The sequence below is a fragment of the Camponotus vicinus genome, unplaced genomic scaffold (assembly GCF_025532165.1).
Source record: "Camponotus vicinus isolate PSW18456_S1 unplaced genomic scaffold, iyCamVici1.0 SCAF_6, whole genome shotgun sequence".
Taxonomy (NCBI): domain Eukaryota; kingdom Metazoa; phylum Arthropoda; class Insecta; order Hymenoptera; family Formicidae; genus Camponotus; species Camponotus vicinus.
Genome location: NW_028141978.1, coordinates 6653751 through 6672979, shown reverse-complemented (window position 1 = coordinate 6672979; position 19229 = coordinate 6653751). Strand labels below are relative to the sequence as shown.

Below are 19229 nucleotides of genomic sequence, written 5' to 3'. Positions count from 1 at the left end.
GTGCCGGCGCCGTGGAAATTACTATTGCGTCAAGTCGATCGTAATTACCGGTCGCCCATTAACCTTTCTATCTCCGTAAGGGTTAATTGCCTCGAGCGAACCACAAGAGGAAAGCATTTCCGCGAGAGATCGTCATGAGTGGGATGCGGTGGATACCCGCGAGCTCCGCGCTCGGAGATGATCGTGCGGGGTCGGGCGCGGAGTCCGGGGCTGGGGCCGAGGTAATAAATAGAGCGACGCGGCGATCCGGAGCGGTATTTCGTCGCGTGACGCCGTGACGCGCGCATCGATCCGCGGGCCGACGACGAGGGTGCAAGGGCGGGTAGACGCAACCACGGCCGAAAATCAATCCCGAACGCGTGTATCGCACTCGCGCGTACGACGACGAGGAAAATAATCGGTGAGGCTGTTCTCCTGCTGGGAGACGCGAGAAAGGCGGTGACATTTGAACCGGTCGCGATGCTGAAGAAATTTTTCGGCAAGTCCGGCCGCAGGATCCTGCGGGTAAGCCGTTGTCCATCAACGGATGTTAATCGCCTCTCCTCCTCGATCGGGTCTCCCTTGGACTGTTGCATGCACGCACGCACGTTTCGGGCGCATGTTGCGACCTAATTCCACCTGGACACTGACCGGTTTCGCATATTGCTCGATAATTAAAGGGCTCGCGCAATGTTTATTAAGATGAATTTCGACAACGTATGATTAACTCGCACGGTTTCCTTTACATGGTTCCATTTATTGTTAGACGTAAAACTTTCACGCGGCATTCAATTATTGCGGATTGATGTTTATAGGTGCCTGTCGTTGTGTCCGATTATGAGATAATCCACTTTGTCGTGTAATTACAATAAGAACTCGCGTCGATCTCTCTCCGCGAAAAGGTTCGTTCTGTTTTTTCTTCCCTTGTTATTTAAGAGCGATGTTTTTTTTCTTTACAGGCAATCAAAAAGCTGTCCACTAAGAGTCGTAAGGCCAAAAGGTCGCGCAATCCCAGCTCCTGGCATACGGCCATTCCGGACCTCGAAACGACCTCGCTCTCGTGGTCTCTGCCATCCTTAGATGCTAAGAGCATCGACACGTACATGACGTACGTTGCCGAGAACCAGGATGACTGCACGTCGAATTGTTGCTGCTGCGACGAGTACGAAGAGAACCAGAAGAACGAGAACAGAGAGAACGAGATGATAATCTAACATCCGTCTTCATAAGCGACACGTATCGCTCGTTCATTTATCGCTATTCAAATTCGCCGGCAGTCGTGCCGTCCAAAAGGGTGGCAAAGAATCGCGGGCGTACGATTCTTAATGATATTTAACCCTTAACCGGTAAGTATACGAGTATGTCATTTTTCATTTCTTGACAGTATTTCTGTTAATGCAATCGCAATGCAATAGCGACACCAAAGAGAATGCTCGTCGAAAATGTATAATCGGTTAAGGGTTAATCACGATCCCCTCCGTAATCCGTTCCACGCACAGGGAGCGCTTTCGCTCTCTTTTATTTTTTGAAATATATCGTATCATCGAGTGAGAGAGAATGAAAGAGAGAGAGAGAGAGAGAGAGAGAGAGAGAAGTTTTATAGACTTTGAATTATTATAATTATCGTATCAGACGATTTTTCAGTGCATTATCGTGAGATAAGAATGTGGAAAGAAGCGATGCTTTATTTCCACACAATTAGTCTTCCAATCTAGATTTATCGATTTATTTTATAGTTTGCGTTCTGACGTTTGCACTTATTTTGATCTCATTTAGTCACGTAATTTCAACAATGATAATGATAGATATACATTACATATTTATTATCATATATATTCGTTTCGTTATAATTACAATAATTTAATTATGATTACACTAAGCAAAAAAATTATGTTGAACCAGCAACATCAGTGTAATTGGAATTTATTTTATTAATTCAATAATAACATTTTTAATCAAATCAATACACCATGTATTGATTTGATTAGTAATGTTATTGAATTAATAAAATAAATTTCAATTACACTGATGTTGTTAATTCAACATTACTTTTTTTTCAGTGTACGCAAACGCGATTATACGTTCAAAATTAAATTGATTGTTGACTTAATCTATTCAGTTCAACGATAATTTTTTCCCCACATTTTGTCGTACAAGGAAAGAAAAAAGCGCGATATTTCTTCTCTTCGCGCGTCATCATCTCTTTCAATATAGATAATAGCAATATGTGACGTAGTACAAAAAAATATATATCGCCTAGCGTGTTATCATTCACGGAAGAATGACATTCGAAATATAATAAAACTTTTTTCCACCTATCGTGTAATTCTATCACATCGAGTTTAACTCGCATAATCATTCTTTTGCGAGATACAATTTTTTTCGATATCGTGCACTATTTCAAGTAATCAATAATTTATTTTCGCGCGAGACGCTCAAAAGCTACGCCAAAGCTGCACGTTCACGTGACGGAGCTTCTCCAAATAATTCATTGAAGATTATAATAAGAGATTTTATAGAAAATTAAATTTTTTAATATAATTAAAGTAATAATTATAAATTATAATAATGAAGAAGATTAAATTATTTACTTTTCCACTTGAATTATACACTCGCATACGTCTTTTTGGGGCAGCTTTCGAATATTGACAAATCAAAGCGTAAAAAATTTAATTAATCAATCTCACGTAGGACACTCTAATTTCCTCCGCTATTTATCAATGAAAGGGACTTTGTAACTCAATGTCGTCGTCACGTTGATCGTCCTAAGTGTCCAATATTTCTCGCGTTTATGGTGTGCCTGTTAGATTAGTTAGCCGATACAATCGATCCTCGATACAAGTAAACTCATATTTTTATTCCGAGGAACAAAAATATCGTATATTTCGAGACAAATGGCACTTAAAAAAAACATTGTATTTAAATGAACGAATTTTCTATAATTTCGTTTCAATCCTTTTCGACAAATTCGAGTTATTGGGTATCGAGGACCTTTATAATGCAATAAATCGCACCGGCCTGGTCACCCGAACCGAGGTTTTTTATTTCCGATTTATTTCCGGCACCTTCGCTCAAAACGCAAAGTCAATCCTCACTGAAGTGTAGTCGCAATTTTTCTTCCTACGGGTCGATTTGTAAGAGAGGAGAATACAAGAAGAGAGAAGAGCTTTAACGACTTATATCTTATATATGTATAGATGCAGAATTTATATGTATATATAAAATAAAAGAAACTATAATATATAAAATAAAAGAATCTATATATATGTATGTATATGGATGTGTACGTAAGTGTACGCGATGCGTGTTGATATACTTTATCGTAAGAGCATTTCCGATAAGGCTGTGACTTTGTAATGGATATGTGAGTGTCATGAATAAAATGGTTTTATTGACGATCCCCGACGTTGTGTTCCCGTGACCCCTGTCATCGCGGTTTCATTGATCGTGCGACGTGTGTGCCGCATACATATATGCGCCGTATGCAGCATAATATGCAGTATAATATGTACCGGTGTCACATACCAAGACAACACCATACGCGGGACCTTCGTTTGAATTGGTAATGGATATCGATCCGCGCGCGATTTTCTCGTTGTGTGCCGTGTAACGATCATTCTGGAGTTACGTGTCTTTACGTGTATAAGGGTTGGCTATAGTGCTTCTTTTGCGACAAGTGAATAAGGCTATAGTCATCGCTGTAATTTCGAGTCGTTTTATTTTATTCGGCGTCCTACTTTCGCGAATATCTGTAATAACGATCTATAGAGAGAATAGAAAACTTAATAGTGATTTTCAAGAGAAAACCTTCAATTTTATTCTCTCGCGTTGCTTTACTTTTTAATATTCATTTATAATTAGATTCTAATATGTGCAATTGCAATTTGGAACTTTAACATTTTTTGTACATCTCTTAAGCCAGTATTAATTTCGAAATAGATGTCTAGCGTATTAAAAATAAGGGATAATAGAAATTTTTTTATTCCTGACATTTCAATATTAATTTAAAAAAATTAATTATAATAAACTTCAATTGATTGAATCATACGAGCAATCATTTCAACAGAATAGTCTCACAGTCAGTTAATCTCCAATCAAAGAAATTATTGAACGTTATGCGTGTTTTAAAATATGAAACTTCACATTGAATATATTTTTAAGGGATTCAAAAGTAACAATTATAAAATAATATTTTAATTTTCAAAAATATCGTTACACATTTTCCGTTTAAAGCAATTCTAAATTTTCATTATAAATTAATCTTTAAGAAAGAATATAATCAAGCGATTGATTCAAAAAATCTATGACATAAAATTTAATTCTCTCTAAATAAAATATTTATTTTAATTGATTCTTCTGTTGCATTTATATTTTAATTAAGTTTTATCCTAAAATATTAATTTATGTGGTTCTGACGATTAAACAAACTCTATTACTGCTAACACAGAAAAAAGTCTTCTACCGTTAATTTGACGGGAAATGTCAAATTTTGACAGCTCGCGGATGAACGCGTTACGTGGATGCGTTTTGCAATTATGCGCGCGTGCGACCCATAGAAAAAATCGTGCGTAACGAGCACACGCGAACAATAGCCGCACGTGCCCACGCAATATCAGTAATTCCCCGAAAATTAGGTTTTGTCGAACGTTGCGCGGGCATAAATAGTCGCGACTAATCGTTGACCGTAGTTCGTTAAAAAAAAAAGGAAAGAATAAGTAAACGTGTGTGCTGTAAAAGTAATGATTCGCAAAACTGGTTGTGGACGTAACGCGAGCGGGAGGGTCGTAAGTCTCATTGTTCTTCGTCGGGAATATTCCGCGTCTGCGAAAGGGATTTTGCATGAGAAAGGAAGAAAAACGATGCGCGTCCTCCTCCCCGATTGCTGTAAACTCTCTCTCGTCCGCAAATTTGTGTCGGTTCTCTCTTGAAAGCCTCCGGGTGCGTGAAATCCGCACAAAAGAAGTAATGTACAACGAGGTGTTTGACCGTCAACGTTTCACTATCGACAAATATCTGCAACGTAGGATTATTTCCTGGTAGCTATTATAGTGAAAAAAGTGATAGACACCAAAGATTTTTTTTATGTAATTAGAAAGTGATGAGTTTCCTTTGAAGATTGCTAAATGTTTCGGAAGCACGTACAATTTTCAATGATAGTATATTTGAATATCAAAAATCAATGCTCCACTAAACTTGAATTTTTTTCGGATCGAAGAGAAATAATCCGTATTTGTTTCGTTACATAATAAGCGACAATGGACCGATTTCATCAGAAGAATATTTCGAGCGTAAATAATTTCATAATAGATAGTTGTACGCTACAGGGTCGTGCAAACATTGATAATGTTTGATATGTCAAAAGTATCTAAATTCGTAAATGATCGATTAGTACTTACGAATCTCAATTTATACCATATACATTCCTAGAAATTATCTCACAAGAAAATGTAGGACATTCGTATCTGATGCTTCAGTTTCGTATGATTCGCGTGAATGTCGATTAATGGCCATGTATCTCGGAAATGCATTATCGATTGGATTCTCTTGAAGGAAAGTGCAAAGGGGAGGAATCACATGCGACGAGATTCTATTTGTATCCTCGTGTGTTATCGCTTTATTACAAAATCGTATTGCAAAAATACTTGGACCTCTCTCACACGTAAACATCAAAATGTGTAAATGGCACGTTCCGACATGCGTACGATAACGTTCCTCTCACCCTCTCTTCTTCTCATCTGTCTTCTTTCTTTTTATTCACGCTGGACTTTACACACTTGCGCAATCGTTTATCATTTGAAAACGAATGAGGCAATTATACAAAGCCGATACGCAAACCGGTAATCGATTACGAGACAAAATTACAAATATGTCTTAGTATTTACATTTAAGCGTGTGTATATACAATCTATGTACAAATTTTCACTATCAATAAATATCTTTTTTAGTTAGGTATTCATACATGACTATCATTGTCTCACTCATTGGAAATGCATCGATATAGTTTTGGTCGTTGAATATTCCTGAGATATGTTAATAAAGTATAAAATATTGTACAAAAAATATATAATATGTATATACACGAAATTCTCGCTGCTCATATTGATTCATTTCGCGAATACTTATATTAAACACGATATGCGCTAATCATAAATTGTTTACTTTAGTATCAACAAAAAATACTTCAAAACGAATGAGCGCGAAATATATGCTATTGCTTAAATTATTTTACGAATAAATCGGCCGATTCGATTGGTAAAAGAGCGATCTTATATTCTCCTCGTTGGACAGAAAAAATATTTACAAAAATACTTGTAACATAAAATCCAATTATGAATTACGTCATCGTTCTCCTAGTACTGCAAGAAGAAAGTAAATTCTACAATCTCATTAGTGTTCTTATTGTCGGCTTTTGCATCAAACGACCGCGATCATGGCCATCGATTGTGCATCGAGGGCTCAAGGTCAGTAGGCCAGTTCCGCGCCCCAGGGTCGATAGGGTTTCCCGTGCTGCTGCTGGGGATACTGACCCGGGTACTGGCCCCAGCCGCCCAGAAGCGGCGGCATAGTCCCTGGACCGGGCGGCATCCCGGCGGAGACCGTGCTTGGCGGCGGCTCGTAGCTACTGGCAGTGGAGGTGGAGGTCAACGTCGTAGACGCCGCGGGTACCGCCGAGGGCACGGCCGACGGCGGATGTTCCCGGTGGAAGCTCTGCAGATGCGACAGCAGTCGTAACCGAAGCGGATCTCTCTCGTCCAGGCCCTCCATGGTCACCAGGTACCGACCCACTTCAGCAGCGCACTCACCCCAACCTACCGCGTGATAATCCATGGCTAGTTTTGTGCTGTCATAGCCTTCCGGTCCTGTAATCATAATTTACATAGCGATCTATTGTTATTAATGTATGATATATAATAATAATGTAATATAATTTAATATTTAATGTTATATAATAATAAATGATAAATATCATATCAAGTTTTTAAAATACATTTAAGAAAGGAATTTTGATGAATATAGATATTTAGTAAAATTTTGACATCTAAACAATTGAAAGAAATTTTAATCGAGGTGAAAGTTTTTATCTAATTTCAAACTATAAATAAATTAGAATTTCTCTCTTCAAAGTTAAATGTCTTGGATAGACAAGAAAAGACAATGTTTTTCAATCGTTGAAATTTCAATTTAACTTTGAATTTCTATAATGACTATATCAAAATTTTTTTGATATGATTATTAAACATTCCTCTTCTATAATGTAATCATTTAAGACGCAATGTTTCGATGCGAAAATATTACTTCTCGCGACAAAGATTTCGCGCTTTGAAAAGAAGCAGGTATCGAAAGATGATATCGCAGGTTTTCCCGGGATTTTTCCCGCGAATGTCTCCGGACGACTCGCAGATTAAGAAATGCATCTGCGGGCCGAGATCTTTTGTGCACTTTTGGTTTTTGCGGCGTAACAATGCCTGACATACGTGCATCGAGGCGAGATGGGCGCCTTGGCTTTAGTAGCAGGCGGTTCATTGTGTGCACGTGGAATGGGACAGGTAGCGTGGGAACCATTTAGACCCCCATAGACCAACCAGGCGTCTCGTACGCGAGATACATACGCACCAAATGAACGAGTAGAGTATCCCACGTTATTATGCAAGTTCTCAGACCCCCCGCTCTATACAAACATCACTTGGAAAAGTCTATCGCGTATGTAGACTACTACGTATGCGTTAAATCACGTGCGATCGATTATTGTTGAAGCCTTCGATAAGTGGTTTCGAAACCTTGGGGAGAAAAAGGAATTTATAAAAAAGGAATCTACTGAAACTTCTCTTTACTTACATTTAAAAATTAACACAAGCGAAAGATATAAACAAAATGTCAAACCATTTAAAGCGTATGTGTATATTTTCTTTGCAATCTATTAATAAAACGACAACGAAATATTATCCGATAAATATTAATCTTTGATCGACAAACATCAATATTAAAACAATAAATGTCATTATCGAATTTTTAAATATTAGAGTATATCTCTGGCCAGTCTTGAAATATCGCGATATTAAATTTAATCGCTCGCTTTTAGAAGAGAGACGAGAGGAAAAAAAGGAAGAAAAAGAAAGAGAGAGAGAGGCACAGGCCAGTCGCGCCCTTCGCGACGTGCACGCATTTACAAATAGAGAGCTCGCGCACACAATCGTGGACGCGCGTGTGGTGGTGCGTGTCCGTGCAAGCTTATATACGCACGGCTCTCTAGCTGGTTTCCCACAGGGTTCGACATCTGCCCCAGGCCGATCCGTCGAGCGCCTCCCTCGCGAGGGGTGCGACACGCGGGACACCTCACCCCCGGGCCACCACCCCGCCGCCACCAATCGTGGGAACACCACTTCCAGAGAGTCGTTGACTTCCTGTGCTTCCCACAGGATCTCCGCGCCCGGTCCAGCACCTGCTCGCGTGTGCGGATCCCGTTTGTACGGCGGCCTTCACGGGAAACCATATGCTACACCTTGTCTCGTGTTTTTCTCTACGATGCCTCTTTCTCGGAAATATTTCTTGTAAATCATTCGCAATAACGTTATCAATATTGTTGAGAGAATTGTATCTGACATTTGGAATCTTTAATATCCTACTTCAATCAATATTTGCGAATTGATCAAATTGATTGGTTTTTCTGTTATTCTTATAACGAAAATAGTTACTGATGACGAAATGATATATTTATCATTTGTATAAAGAATGCTGAAATAATAAGAGAATATTTTTTTTTAATTAGAGGATATCCGCACGTATTTCAGATATTATTATATTGATACAAAGATCTCGTTTACGAATCTACGTTAATCTTTCTGGGATCTACGTAATAAGGAAACGCAGCAACGACAGATGGGCATTCGGTTACGCAGTTACAGTTAGTGTTCTCTCTGTTCGCCCTTACGGTCAACAGGTGTCTTCCGGTAGAAAAAAAAGGTCGGCTAACATAGAAACGTAATAATGGCGTAAAAATCAAATTGGCAGTCGAGAGATTATTAATGCCGGGCCCGAGAAATCTCGAGTTAGAAAGGGTGTCTCGTTGACCTCGGAGAATCGTCTTCGAGTTCCGCTACGCATTCACAACAGGAAAAGGCGTTTCTTCCGGATTCGGGGATCTTATTACTCGACACCGTTACATCTTTCGATCTGCATTTCCGTTACGTCATTTCCGTTCTCGCGTGCGAAGCGGTAAATGTTAAGTGGTTTCCAAGCGATCGCTCAACATCGTTTTATGATAACACAACGTACACTAATTAATTAAAATTACTTTCTTTCCATAGTTAAAAGTTTTCTTATAATAAATTGAATCAATTAAGTTAAATTAAGTAAATTAAATCGTTCTTAATATAAGTAATTTGTTGGCATCCTAAAGAAATAAAAATAATGTACCGTAATTGAATTATATATTCACAAAACGATTTAATTTAAAGAAATAACTTTATTTCTTTAGGAGCAGAGGGTTTTTTAAAAAAGATAAAGAAGAATATGAAACTCACCCTTATTGCGTAGCGTGCGCAAATGCTCAACAGTAAGTTGCAAGATTTCCGCTTTTTCTAGCTTTCCGCTATGAGGATCTCTAGCGGCCGCTGGTACCAATCTTCTCAGCTCGCCGAGGGACGCATTGATCCTGTCGCGACGCTTCTTCTCGATCATCCCCCTTCTGCGTTTCCGCGATGCGTGCTGGCAGGAGTCTCCTCCGGGCGAGTTGCATCTGCGATGGAAATTTCGAGCAAGGGTTGAGACACATAAGTACAACATGGGATTTGAGGACGGGTTAAGACACTCGATAGTTTCTTTGTCCTTTATGATAAACCGTTATAATCAGAATATTATGAGCAGAAGAGAGAGAGAGAGAGAGAGAGAGAACTGTTTTAATTACATATTGTCAATTCGCCTTGCGACAACTCGCTTAATTAATTTCGACTGGACTGAAACAATGCTGTTTTAATTACGATTTTGTCGTCAGAACAAAGAGACATATGCCACATCGAGAAGCCCGACCGACGAAATTTCTAAAGAGCAAAAGATTATTTCAACAAAAACTTTTACGTTTCATTTTAAAGCGAAGAGATCTTAATTATCTCATTTCCCAGATTTTTATGGAACAATACAAGAATTCTTGCTCGATGTTCTGTAAATTAGGAATTTTTTCTTTTAGAAACTAAATTTTTGTAAATTGTAAGACGATTTAAATTATTATTTAATAATTATTGAGCCTAACTTTAATGTAATAATCGCATGGAATTTTTTCTGTATTAGACAACACGAGATATCGCAAGAATATTGATACACGAGATATTGAAAGAATAAAAAAAAATATATACATACGGTTCTTTGCCGCTCTCCTCCGAAAACACATCGTCGCAGTCAGAATCGCTCATGGTCCTCTTCAGATTTCTCTGTTGGTGTCCTTGATTTTGTTGCGGTTGCTGCTGCTGTTGTTGTTGTTGCTGTTGCTGGCTACTGTCCTGACTCCTTAATTCCGTATCGATCTTCAATTCCAAAAATTCATGATTAGACCGCATCTCTGACATATCAGATCGCATGCCAGGCATATCTTGATGTCGAACGTCCTGATGCCTGGCGATGTCGTGCCTGGATAACTCCTGATGCCTCTGTATCTCCGGATGTCGAAGATCCGGCCGCTGCATCTCGTGCCGCAACTCCTGGTTTCTAAGGTCACCTGGTACCGCGGTAGCGTGTCGTAGCTCGTGAGGTCCAGGCGGCCGCATATCGTGATGGTGACGCATATCCGGATGCTGCGGCGGCTGATACGGTGGATGATGGGGCGGCGGTGGGTAACCCCAATGATGACCCGATGGCGGCGCCGGTAGCGTTGACAGGTGACCGGGTGCGACTGCGCCGGAAGTGATCTCGGAGGACAGCAGGGTGCTGTTGTCATCGGAACGCGCGACTACCACTCGCCACATGTTGCTCCGTGAGAGGATCGGACGGAGGGGGATTGATCAGACGACGTAAACTTCTTGCGAGTCAAAGAAATACTCAAATCGATCGCGTTACCGTCTGATGCTGGGAGCGATCGATTCCATGACGATGCGAGATGTTATTGCGGTCGACACGACGGAGAATGAATTAATGGTCTCTGATAAGCATCGACAACTTGATGAAGGCAGGGAGCCAATCAGATGATCCAGGTGACGATAGATATTATCACTAGATGGAAATTATATCTGATTTATAATTTCTCAAAAGAGAAAAGTATGGCTTGATGATCTACTCGAATTTTATCCGGTTGAACTCTTTGATCACAACAAAATAGTTCATTCAGACACTGTTTATATTTGAACAAATCCGCAGTATTAATCGAGATGAAATCAAACACAATCTCTTCACTCATTAAAAAATCGCATAGCTTTCAACATCTATATTTGAGAAATGGATGAGCATATTTGCAAAATCTCCTCTGGAAAACCTGAAGAGAATTGAAGGATCTTCACTGTTGAAGAGGTAATTTCTTTAAGGATCTAATTTTCATTAAACTCGTGAATCCTGGGGAAGATTATGTTGCTGTATCGTTGTCGTCAAATTCTCCAGATAATTTCTTGACGAATCTTGAAAATTCGAGTGTTGCGTTCGAGTGTCGACGAATGTTTCGCGAGATCTTGAGGAGGGTCAGGGCTGAAGCGGTGATCGCGAAAGGAGCAATCGGTCCTAGCACTTGTTTCGCGACGGCGGTAGAGTTTATCGGCGCTCACGTGCCGCGGCTACCCGCGACGTCGCTCGCGGTCGCGTGCGTGGAAGAAGAAGTCGCGCGCTGGACGCACTCTCGGCTGCTGCAGTTGCTGCAGGATGTGCGTGTGCACTGGTCGCGTGGCGGCGGACGTATGTCGTGTGCGGGAGGACGCAGGGACGACACACGACCGCGTGGTGTATCCCGCGATCCTGGTGGGGATGATCGGAGGTGTGCGCCCTCGGGATGGAGTGGGGCACCGGAGGGGCCCCGAGCGGCTCGTCGAGGTAAAGAGCGAAACCCCGGCGCACGGGAGGGAGCGAGAGGGTACGCGCGTCGTCGTCGAAGGGGGAACGAAAATCGGGAGGGGCGACTTTCGTGGGAACGTCCGCGGCGACTCGTGTGCGAGAGCGTGTGTGCGAGCGTGGGCCCTTGATTGTGCGACCGCCGGCCGGATTCTGCGTTGCACTCGGTCAAGGAGACCGAGAGATGGAGGAAGCGATCTTCTCGTCGCTCAGGCTAAGCGGATATAAGAGAAGAAAGAAGCCGGAAACTGCTCTTTTCCACTCCCGTGTGAATTCTTGCTGTTTGTGCGATGTTATCGTTCCTATCATAATAGAATATTATATATTAATATAAATTTTTACCATATGTTTAAAAAATTATATATAAAGCGTATGCCTCTAATTTCACAGCTTCATTTCATTTTCTTGTAAATTTATATTTACAGCTTATACTTATAATTTTACTAATACTTTTATATTTACAACTTATATTTATAATTTTGTTATTTATTTATACTTATTAATGCAAATTTAATATTATAATTAATAATTATATTTAATACTTATATTTATAATTTTGTTATTTATTTATACTTATTAATGCAAATTTAATATTATAATTAATAATTATATTTAATAAAATTATTTCCAAATTTATAAAATTTCGAATTTATAAAACTGAGATTTTATCTCTCAACGTCGAGATATTTAATTATTTTCAAACTCCACAATTTCAAATACACAAGTGAATGAAGGGAGAGTTCATCTTTATTCATTTACTCGAGAATGACTAATAAAATTGAGAAAACCGGTAAGACAATTAGTTTCTCTCCCTATTCTCCAATCTCTCAAAGTGATACGCGCGCCACCATGAAATCACTCTAGTGCCACCCTTGTGAGAACCACCCCCTCCGCCTTCGCACACTCGTACTTCGCGGAGACGTTCACGCGTGTCGGAAAGGGCCGTTTGGGGTACATTCGTAGGGAGAGGGGGTGCGATCACGATAAAGTTCACACAGGAATCGTACGCGGCACGCGCTCGCATGATTATCGATGCCTGGGAACGGAGCTGACTAATCGTATCGTTAACTTTTCAGCGGAGATAGGCCGCGATTATGCGACATAAAGTCGGCGGCAAGTAAATTGAAAAAGCTATTCTGTGAAAATTAAATTGTCCAAAATACGTAAAGTCTAAAATACAACATTGTACAAAATTATAGATTAATAGTAAGCGAGAAAAAAATTTACGCAAATTTTTTCTCCCTTTAAAGGGAATCAATAGCAGATGCCTCATTTATATTTTTATTTTATTAAAAATTAGTTCATTTTTTCTTTCATAAAAGTGGCTCAAGAAGCTCTTCAGTCTTGCAAAGATGCACAAAGTCTTTGCAGTTTTGTAGAACAGAATAATGTATGCTATAAATAACATTCTCATTTGTGTAACACATCTGATGGAACACAAGTTTCGAAAACAATTTCGAGGATCTTGCAAAGGTATTTCGCTAGATCATACACGCGAGCTAAAGCCTGTTTCCTAAGAGAAACTTGGATATCGTAAACAGAAGTGAACGTATATGAGAGCTCGAACGCTATGTTTTGTATGAGGCTCGATGAAGAGATTGGCTTATTTTCCTGGCATATTAAGAGGCGATTGCATGCGCGGCAGGCGATGAAAACGGCACGACGACGATCGCAGCGGGTATCGCGAAACGTGTATCGCGTCGCGTGCACACACGTCCAGCACACGTCATCACGCGATCAAGGGCGCGAGCAGAGAGAAAGAAAGAGAGAGAGAGAGAGAGAGAGGGAAAGGCAGAGTGGATCGCGTGCCCGTTTTTTGCACCTCGCGCCGCCGATCGGCTATTCTTCGTCGCTCGAATTCACGAGAGCCCACCCCACGGATAGTCCTTACTCCGCATTATGTAATATCTTCCCGCGGACCTTGCGTGCCTTTTGATGCCTCCCGGATAGACGCACAGGAGGGTGCCCGGTTCCCATAGGTATCGCGTGAATGTGCGCTCTTCGGGCTGGAATTTTATGTAAAGGGATGATGTAAATCCAAACAATCGGGATTCTGTCTGAGAGAAATCATGCTCCTTTGAATCACTCTTTATAAATTAAAATATATCTTTCGACTAAAACATTCATATTTGATTAATCGATATAACTCGTATGCGGTTTTATATCTATGATTTATATTTAATTATTTCGTTGTTTTATATAAATTATTCCGAGCGTATTTTCTGCATTGCGGGTAAATCGATTGCGCTTATTGTTAGCCAGACGCGTAATAAACCGATATGCCAAGCGTTACGCAACATTCGTCAATATTTAAAAAAAGGCCCGAAAGAAAAGAAGGGACGATGTCTGAGTCACCGGGCCATTAAGCATTGTGCAGGTTACGATATCAATGACTTACATCATTCCGTATTACGGGCCGTGAGTAAGGCCAAAGTATCCGGCTTCCGGTCCGCACGCGACTTCTGCACGTGAAGACACGTGGCGCAAATCGAGGCGTTTGCATATACGTACATACACACATATGTGTCAATAAGTGCATATCTGCATCACTTCGAAACTGGCGACACGGTGTTCCAATATCGATGTTCGTTAATATCCACATGTGTGCGTGCACTTTTTTCTACCGTCCAAATCATCTTACTTGCATTCTGTTAAAAAAATATGATATATCTGACATTATTAAAAATTTAGAAGTTTGACAAAATATCAGTTTTTTCTTTATCTAAATCTTTGCAGACAGAAAGAATGTGCTATTCGTTACGTTGAATAAATTCAGAGATGCCATGTGTATTTTTATACATTAAGTAAATAAAAAAATATAATAAAACTCTCTCTCCCTTCTCTTCTTAATTTTTGCATTTCGCAATTCCGGAGAATCGCCCGTATCTGTCGTTTCCGACGCGGAAAGCCTGGTACCTTCTATCGGCAAATATTTATTCATAATTTCGTTTCAATCATGCATATATATACGCGCTGATGTCGAGTGGATTTAGCCGCTGGTCAGTCCATCTTCTGGACAAACAACGCGAACGGGAGGGATAAGGATACCGGCGTCATATAGGCACATACGAGCGTATCCCCATGCGTAAAGCAAACACGCATAAAATTACGTATTCGTGGTTCGCGTATCAGTCCGCGACCGAATGTATTCTTAGAAAAACACGAAACACGATTGATAGAGCGAGGGGGAGGAGGATGGTCTATCGCGATACATTTGCCGGACCATGGTCGATCATGATTGCAACAATATCAGAATCCTCGTAGCACATCGCCCGAAGTCTTTTTTCTTTCCGTTCTTTTTTTTATTATCTAGAATAATAGAAGGAAATTATGTTTTATTTTTTACTCTATTAATTTCTCTAAAATTTTGTTTGTAATTAAATTCGGGCATTTTTTTATATAATAATGAAGAGAAAAATAAAAGAGATTTACAATGATTATTATTTAAGATTTAACGGATATCAGATTTTTTTAGAAGTGACATTTCTTGATGTAAAATTTGATTTGATATAATATTATTGATATAAACATTCTTCAAATATAGCTTTTGCGACATTTTCCGAGGAAGAAATTTCTTGTATGGAAAAAGTTCTATCAAAACATATTTTCTCTCTCAAAATATCATGAAGAAATATATCGCAAATGATTAGATACACAAACATTCCTCCTTGTATTAAGCATAGACATGATATCCGCTTTAATGTGGCTTGTAACTACTGCGTGTCGCAACTTGCATTTCGCGTAAACGAAGCACGTCGGATGAACGACCGGTTTCCTGGCCGACAAAAGTTAACGATAGTGGTCACTCACTCCCCCCGATCAACCGACAACTTGACCAGCACCATCGACAGTTGGCGACGACAATCGTCCGATAATTGGCGGACATTGTTAGACACGTTTGGCACGCACACGCAGCCGACCAGAGTGGACCGACTTTTCGTTTTACGATTTGTTGACCGGCATCGCGATCGTGACACGGCCGATCGGAAATATGAATTTATCGCCGATCATGTTACGACGATGACGGTCCGAATAATGTATCGATTATGACGTGTTGTACATTAACCGCGTTGTCCTCCAGCTCCCGTGTTTGCCCTCGTAAATCTGCTACGATGACTGGATGGATGCTGCGTGTGCATCATGTACGCAATGTCGTCATAAAGTCGATAGAATCCGAAATTGGATTATCGTAGAAAACATTTCATGTTTATAATATTTTACGAATTTTATACATTATTGTTTACGCAGTTTTTTAGGCTATTCTCTTGCTTGTTTTATATAATTGTATCTTTTTATTATATATTAAATTTTACGCAGATATTTCTCGTGATTGTAACAATCATTTCTTTTAAATTGTTCAAGTCTTTATCTCGATTAATTTCATTCTGTTAAATCGGCACGCTTATAAAATAAGATTGTACAATATGAGTGAAAGACATCTTTGTTTCTCAATTAAGATTACACGTAGGGTGGTGGGATTTTCCTGATTTCACCGAATCATGCTTTCTAACACCATCTGTGTCCCTTGCGTCCTTTGAAAGATTGATCCGCCACTAGTAAGTTACATTCGTACTTAACAACATTACATTGAATTAATTGGATTCGATTACCACATTTGATTCTGGGATGAAATTTCCAAATCAAGATATTCCCCTTAAACGTTTGTGGGTATATTTAATGTTCTAGAATAATTAAAGTAAAAAAATATAAATTAAAAAGTTTCTAATAAATCCCATATTTTTAGATTGCATATTTTCTGTTACTATTTAGAAATACACGAGAGTATTTATTGCGTGTCAAATAGCGTTTCGTATGTTTAGAGTATTACGAATTTTTGTTTTAGAACGAGGCAGCAAAAAGAATATCGAGCGATTCACGGTCCATTTGCTGCACTTTTCGAGTTCCCATCGTAAGAACGATTTTAGTCGAAAAAAAGAGAAAAAACCGTGTTTGGGGAAAAATAACGCAACTCTCTTTCAAGCGGATTGAATTTAAATACGCGCGTCGGGAATTCGCGCACCCTAAAATTACATCCCCATTTAAAAGTCGCCCCCAATCGTCATGGCGATTCGCCGCGCTCCAGGGCGGTTCAATTGCGGACAAGTGCGTCGCACGTTATGTGTACGCTCGTATATTAAACAATTTTTTCAACCACGATTTTAAAAGATGACAGCTGTCAGACTGAAAAACTTGACAGACCGAAACCGCAATGCGCGAACCGGACACGAGCGATTCATTAAGCGGTGAACTTCCCCGGATTTCTTTTCAAACGCATTACATATACAATAAAACCTCGGCAATCGGACGTATAACATATGAAAGATTCACAAGAGTATTCTAATCCCCCGAGTCAAGTTAAATATAAATAAGTAGAAGAGAGAGAGAGAGAGAGATTCTTTCTCTGTCTGTTGTCCAATATCTTATTATTATTAAAACGTAATTTGTTTAATTAATTTGATATTATTTATGTAACCTGAGTACAAAATATATTTATTGTTATATAATATTAAAAAGAATTTGTTTATTATAATTATAACAAAATTTATCCTCTATTTTGTGTACGTACGTGATATATTATCGGAAAACTATATTTTATAATACTTGTAGGATTTTTATTCTTTTCCTTTTTATTATGGTAATGTATGTCTTTATTAAACTGACTCTATGAAAATGTCACTGATTACTACAGTGACACAAGATTTCACCGAAGGTCAGTCAATATTTTACTGAACTTTGGTAAAATACTTTGCTGTTTTGTCTTATATCTCATTGATTATAATAGAAAAATTTCATTGAAAAGTCAGAAATAACTGTACATATTTGCATAATGATATATATAATGAAACATGTAATATTCAAATTCATGTATATTATATAATTATTTTTTTACTCTAAAGATAAAAATGAACAACTAAATAAATACTTCCAATTAGTTAAAAATTCCAAAAATATGTCTAATATTTTTTAAATAAAATACTATAAATTTATCTTATGTAAATATATAATATTATAAGATTAAAGATATAAGGCAAAGCTGTCGATAATCAACCAGCCATCGTGTCATCTCTCGGGAATTCGAAAGAACGATCGATCACCGTCTCAAATTTTACAATATCACGCCGCAACGCGCGAATTAAGATACATGATCGATGACTTTCCAATCGCCGCGCCACATTGTTCGACTCTAAAGGGCTCATGCTAGCTCGTTACATCGGTGCAATTTCCTAACTGATTAAAATGACACACATGCTATGCCACATTACATTGTAGTAGAAGTCTGCGGTTACGGTTTTATATGGAAGTTTGAATACGCGAAGCGTGCTATTACGTAGGTCGAACGACAAATAACAACAATCGATTTTTAAACGTGTGTATATACTTGCAGATTGCTGGACTGAAGGTAGAAAAAAGAAAAGAGAGATTATTTTCTTAATATAAATTATTGATATATTGATCAGAAAAAATCGACAATTAAATGAAGTTGAATTATTGAAATTAATATTATTTATACATATATAAGATAAATGAAAAATATATATAATTTATTATTCTCTGTTCTTCTTTCTCTCCGAAGATAATATCCCGTAGAAAACGATGTCCGAATTTGAACGAGAATCCTGCCGGTAAACAAACGCGTAGTAGGAAAATATATTCCGACAAGGAGTAATGCGAATTAATACCGATAAATTTCGCGCTTCAAAGCAAAACTACTTGTAAATATAAATATTGATTTTTTCTCATTAATATAATTTGTATAAAAACATCCTTTATAGCAAAAATTATTTTCGAGAAAAATAGAAATAAAAAATCAATATTTAACGTTAATTCTGTGTAAAAAAATACTCATTATATTTCCAAAAATAATAGATGCATGATAGAAAATTATAATTACTCACTGCAACAAGAATTCCATACCGTATATCAAAGGGAATGTCAAGGTGTTTAAATTGCAGAAGGAATTGCTCTTCAAGCGGGATCGAATTGCCATGGTACTCGACGAGAAGATTGCTTGATGATGGTAAAAACGAATTATGTAGAATGATGCAAAAGAGACAAACAGGATGAATAACGGTGTATCAGGCGATGGATGAAGGAGAGAGAAGCAAAAGTAGATGTGAAGGAGATGTTCAGGATTCTCGGTAAACTGGAAAAGAAAAAGAATCGGTGAAACTTGCGAAGAAAGATATGAATATTTTAAAAAGATATTTTCAAATAAATATATATAATTT

The 19229-nt window shown here is 38.7% G+C and overlaps 2 protein-coding genes across 3 annotated transcripts; one reads left to right on the top strand and one right to left on the bottom strand.

The window, feature by feature from the left end:
- Positions 1 to 229: 229 nt before the first annotated feature.
- LOC145973095 (uncharacterized) lies at positions 230 to 3377 on the top strand. The gene is made up of 2 exons (XM_083102284.1): positions 230 to 504; positions 939 to 3377. Exons 1-2 carry the CDS (start codon positions 460 to 462, stop codon positions 1191 to 1193), a joined length of 300 nt encoding a protein of 99 aa, XP_082958410.1. The 5' UTR covers positions 230 to 459; the 3' UTR covers positions 1194 to 3377.
- On the bottom strand, positions 1964 to 19183 carry Hey (Hairy/E(spl)-related with YRPW motif). 2 transcript variants are annotated; one of them, XM_083102281.1, is made up of 6 exons: positions 18916 to 19183; positions 14399 to 14648; positions 10333 to 12302; positions 9501 to 9715; positions 5376 to 6839; positions 1964 to 4992 (listed from the first exon to the last, which is right to left on the bottom strand). In XM_083102281.1, the coding sequence occupies exons 3-5, from the start codon at positions 10932 to 10934 to the stop codon at positions 6442 to 6444; spliced, it is 1215 nt and encodes a 404-aa protein (XP_082958407.1). In that variant the 5' UTR covers positions 10935 to 12302; positions 14399 to 14648; positions 18916 to 19183; the 3' UTR covers positions 1964 to 4992; positions 5376 to 6441. The 2 variants fall into 2 exon arrangements, with proteins under 2 accessions (XP_082958407.1, XP_082958408.1); XM_083102282.1 differs by lacking the exon at positions 18916 to 19183 and adding an exon at positions 15111 to 15303.
- Positions 19184 to 19229: the final 46 nt, after the last annotated feature.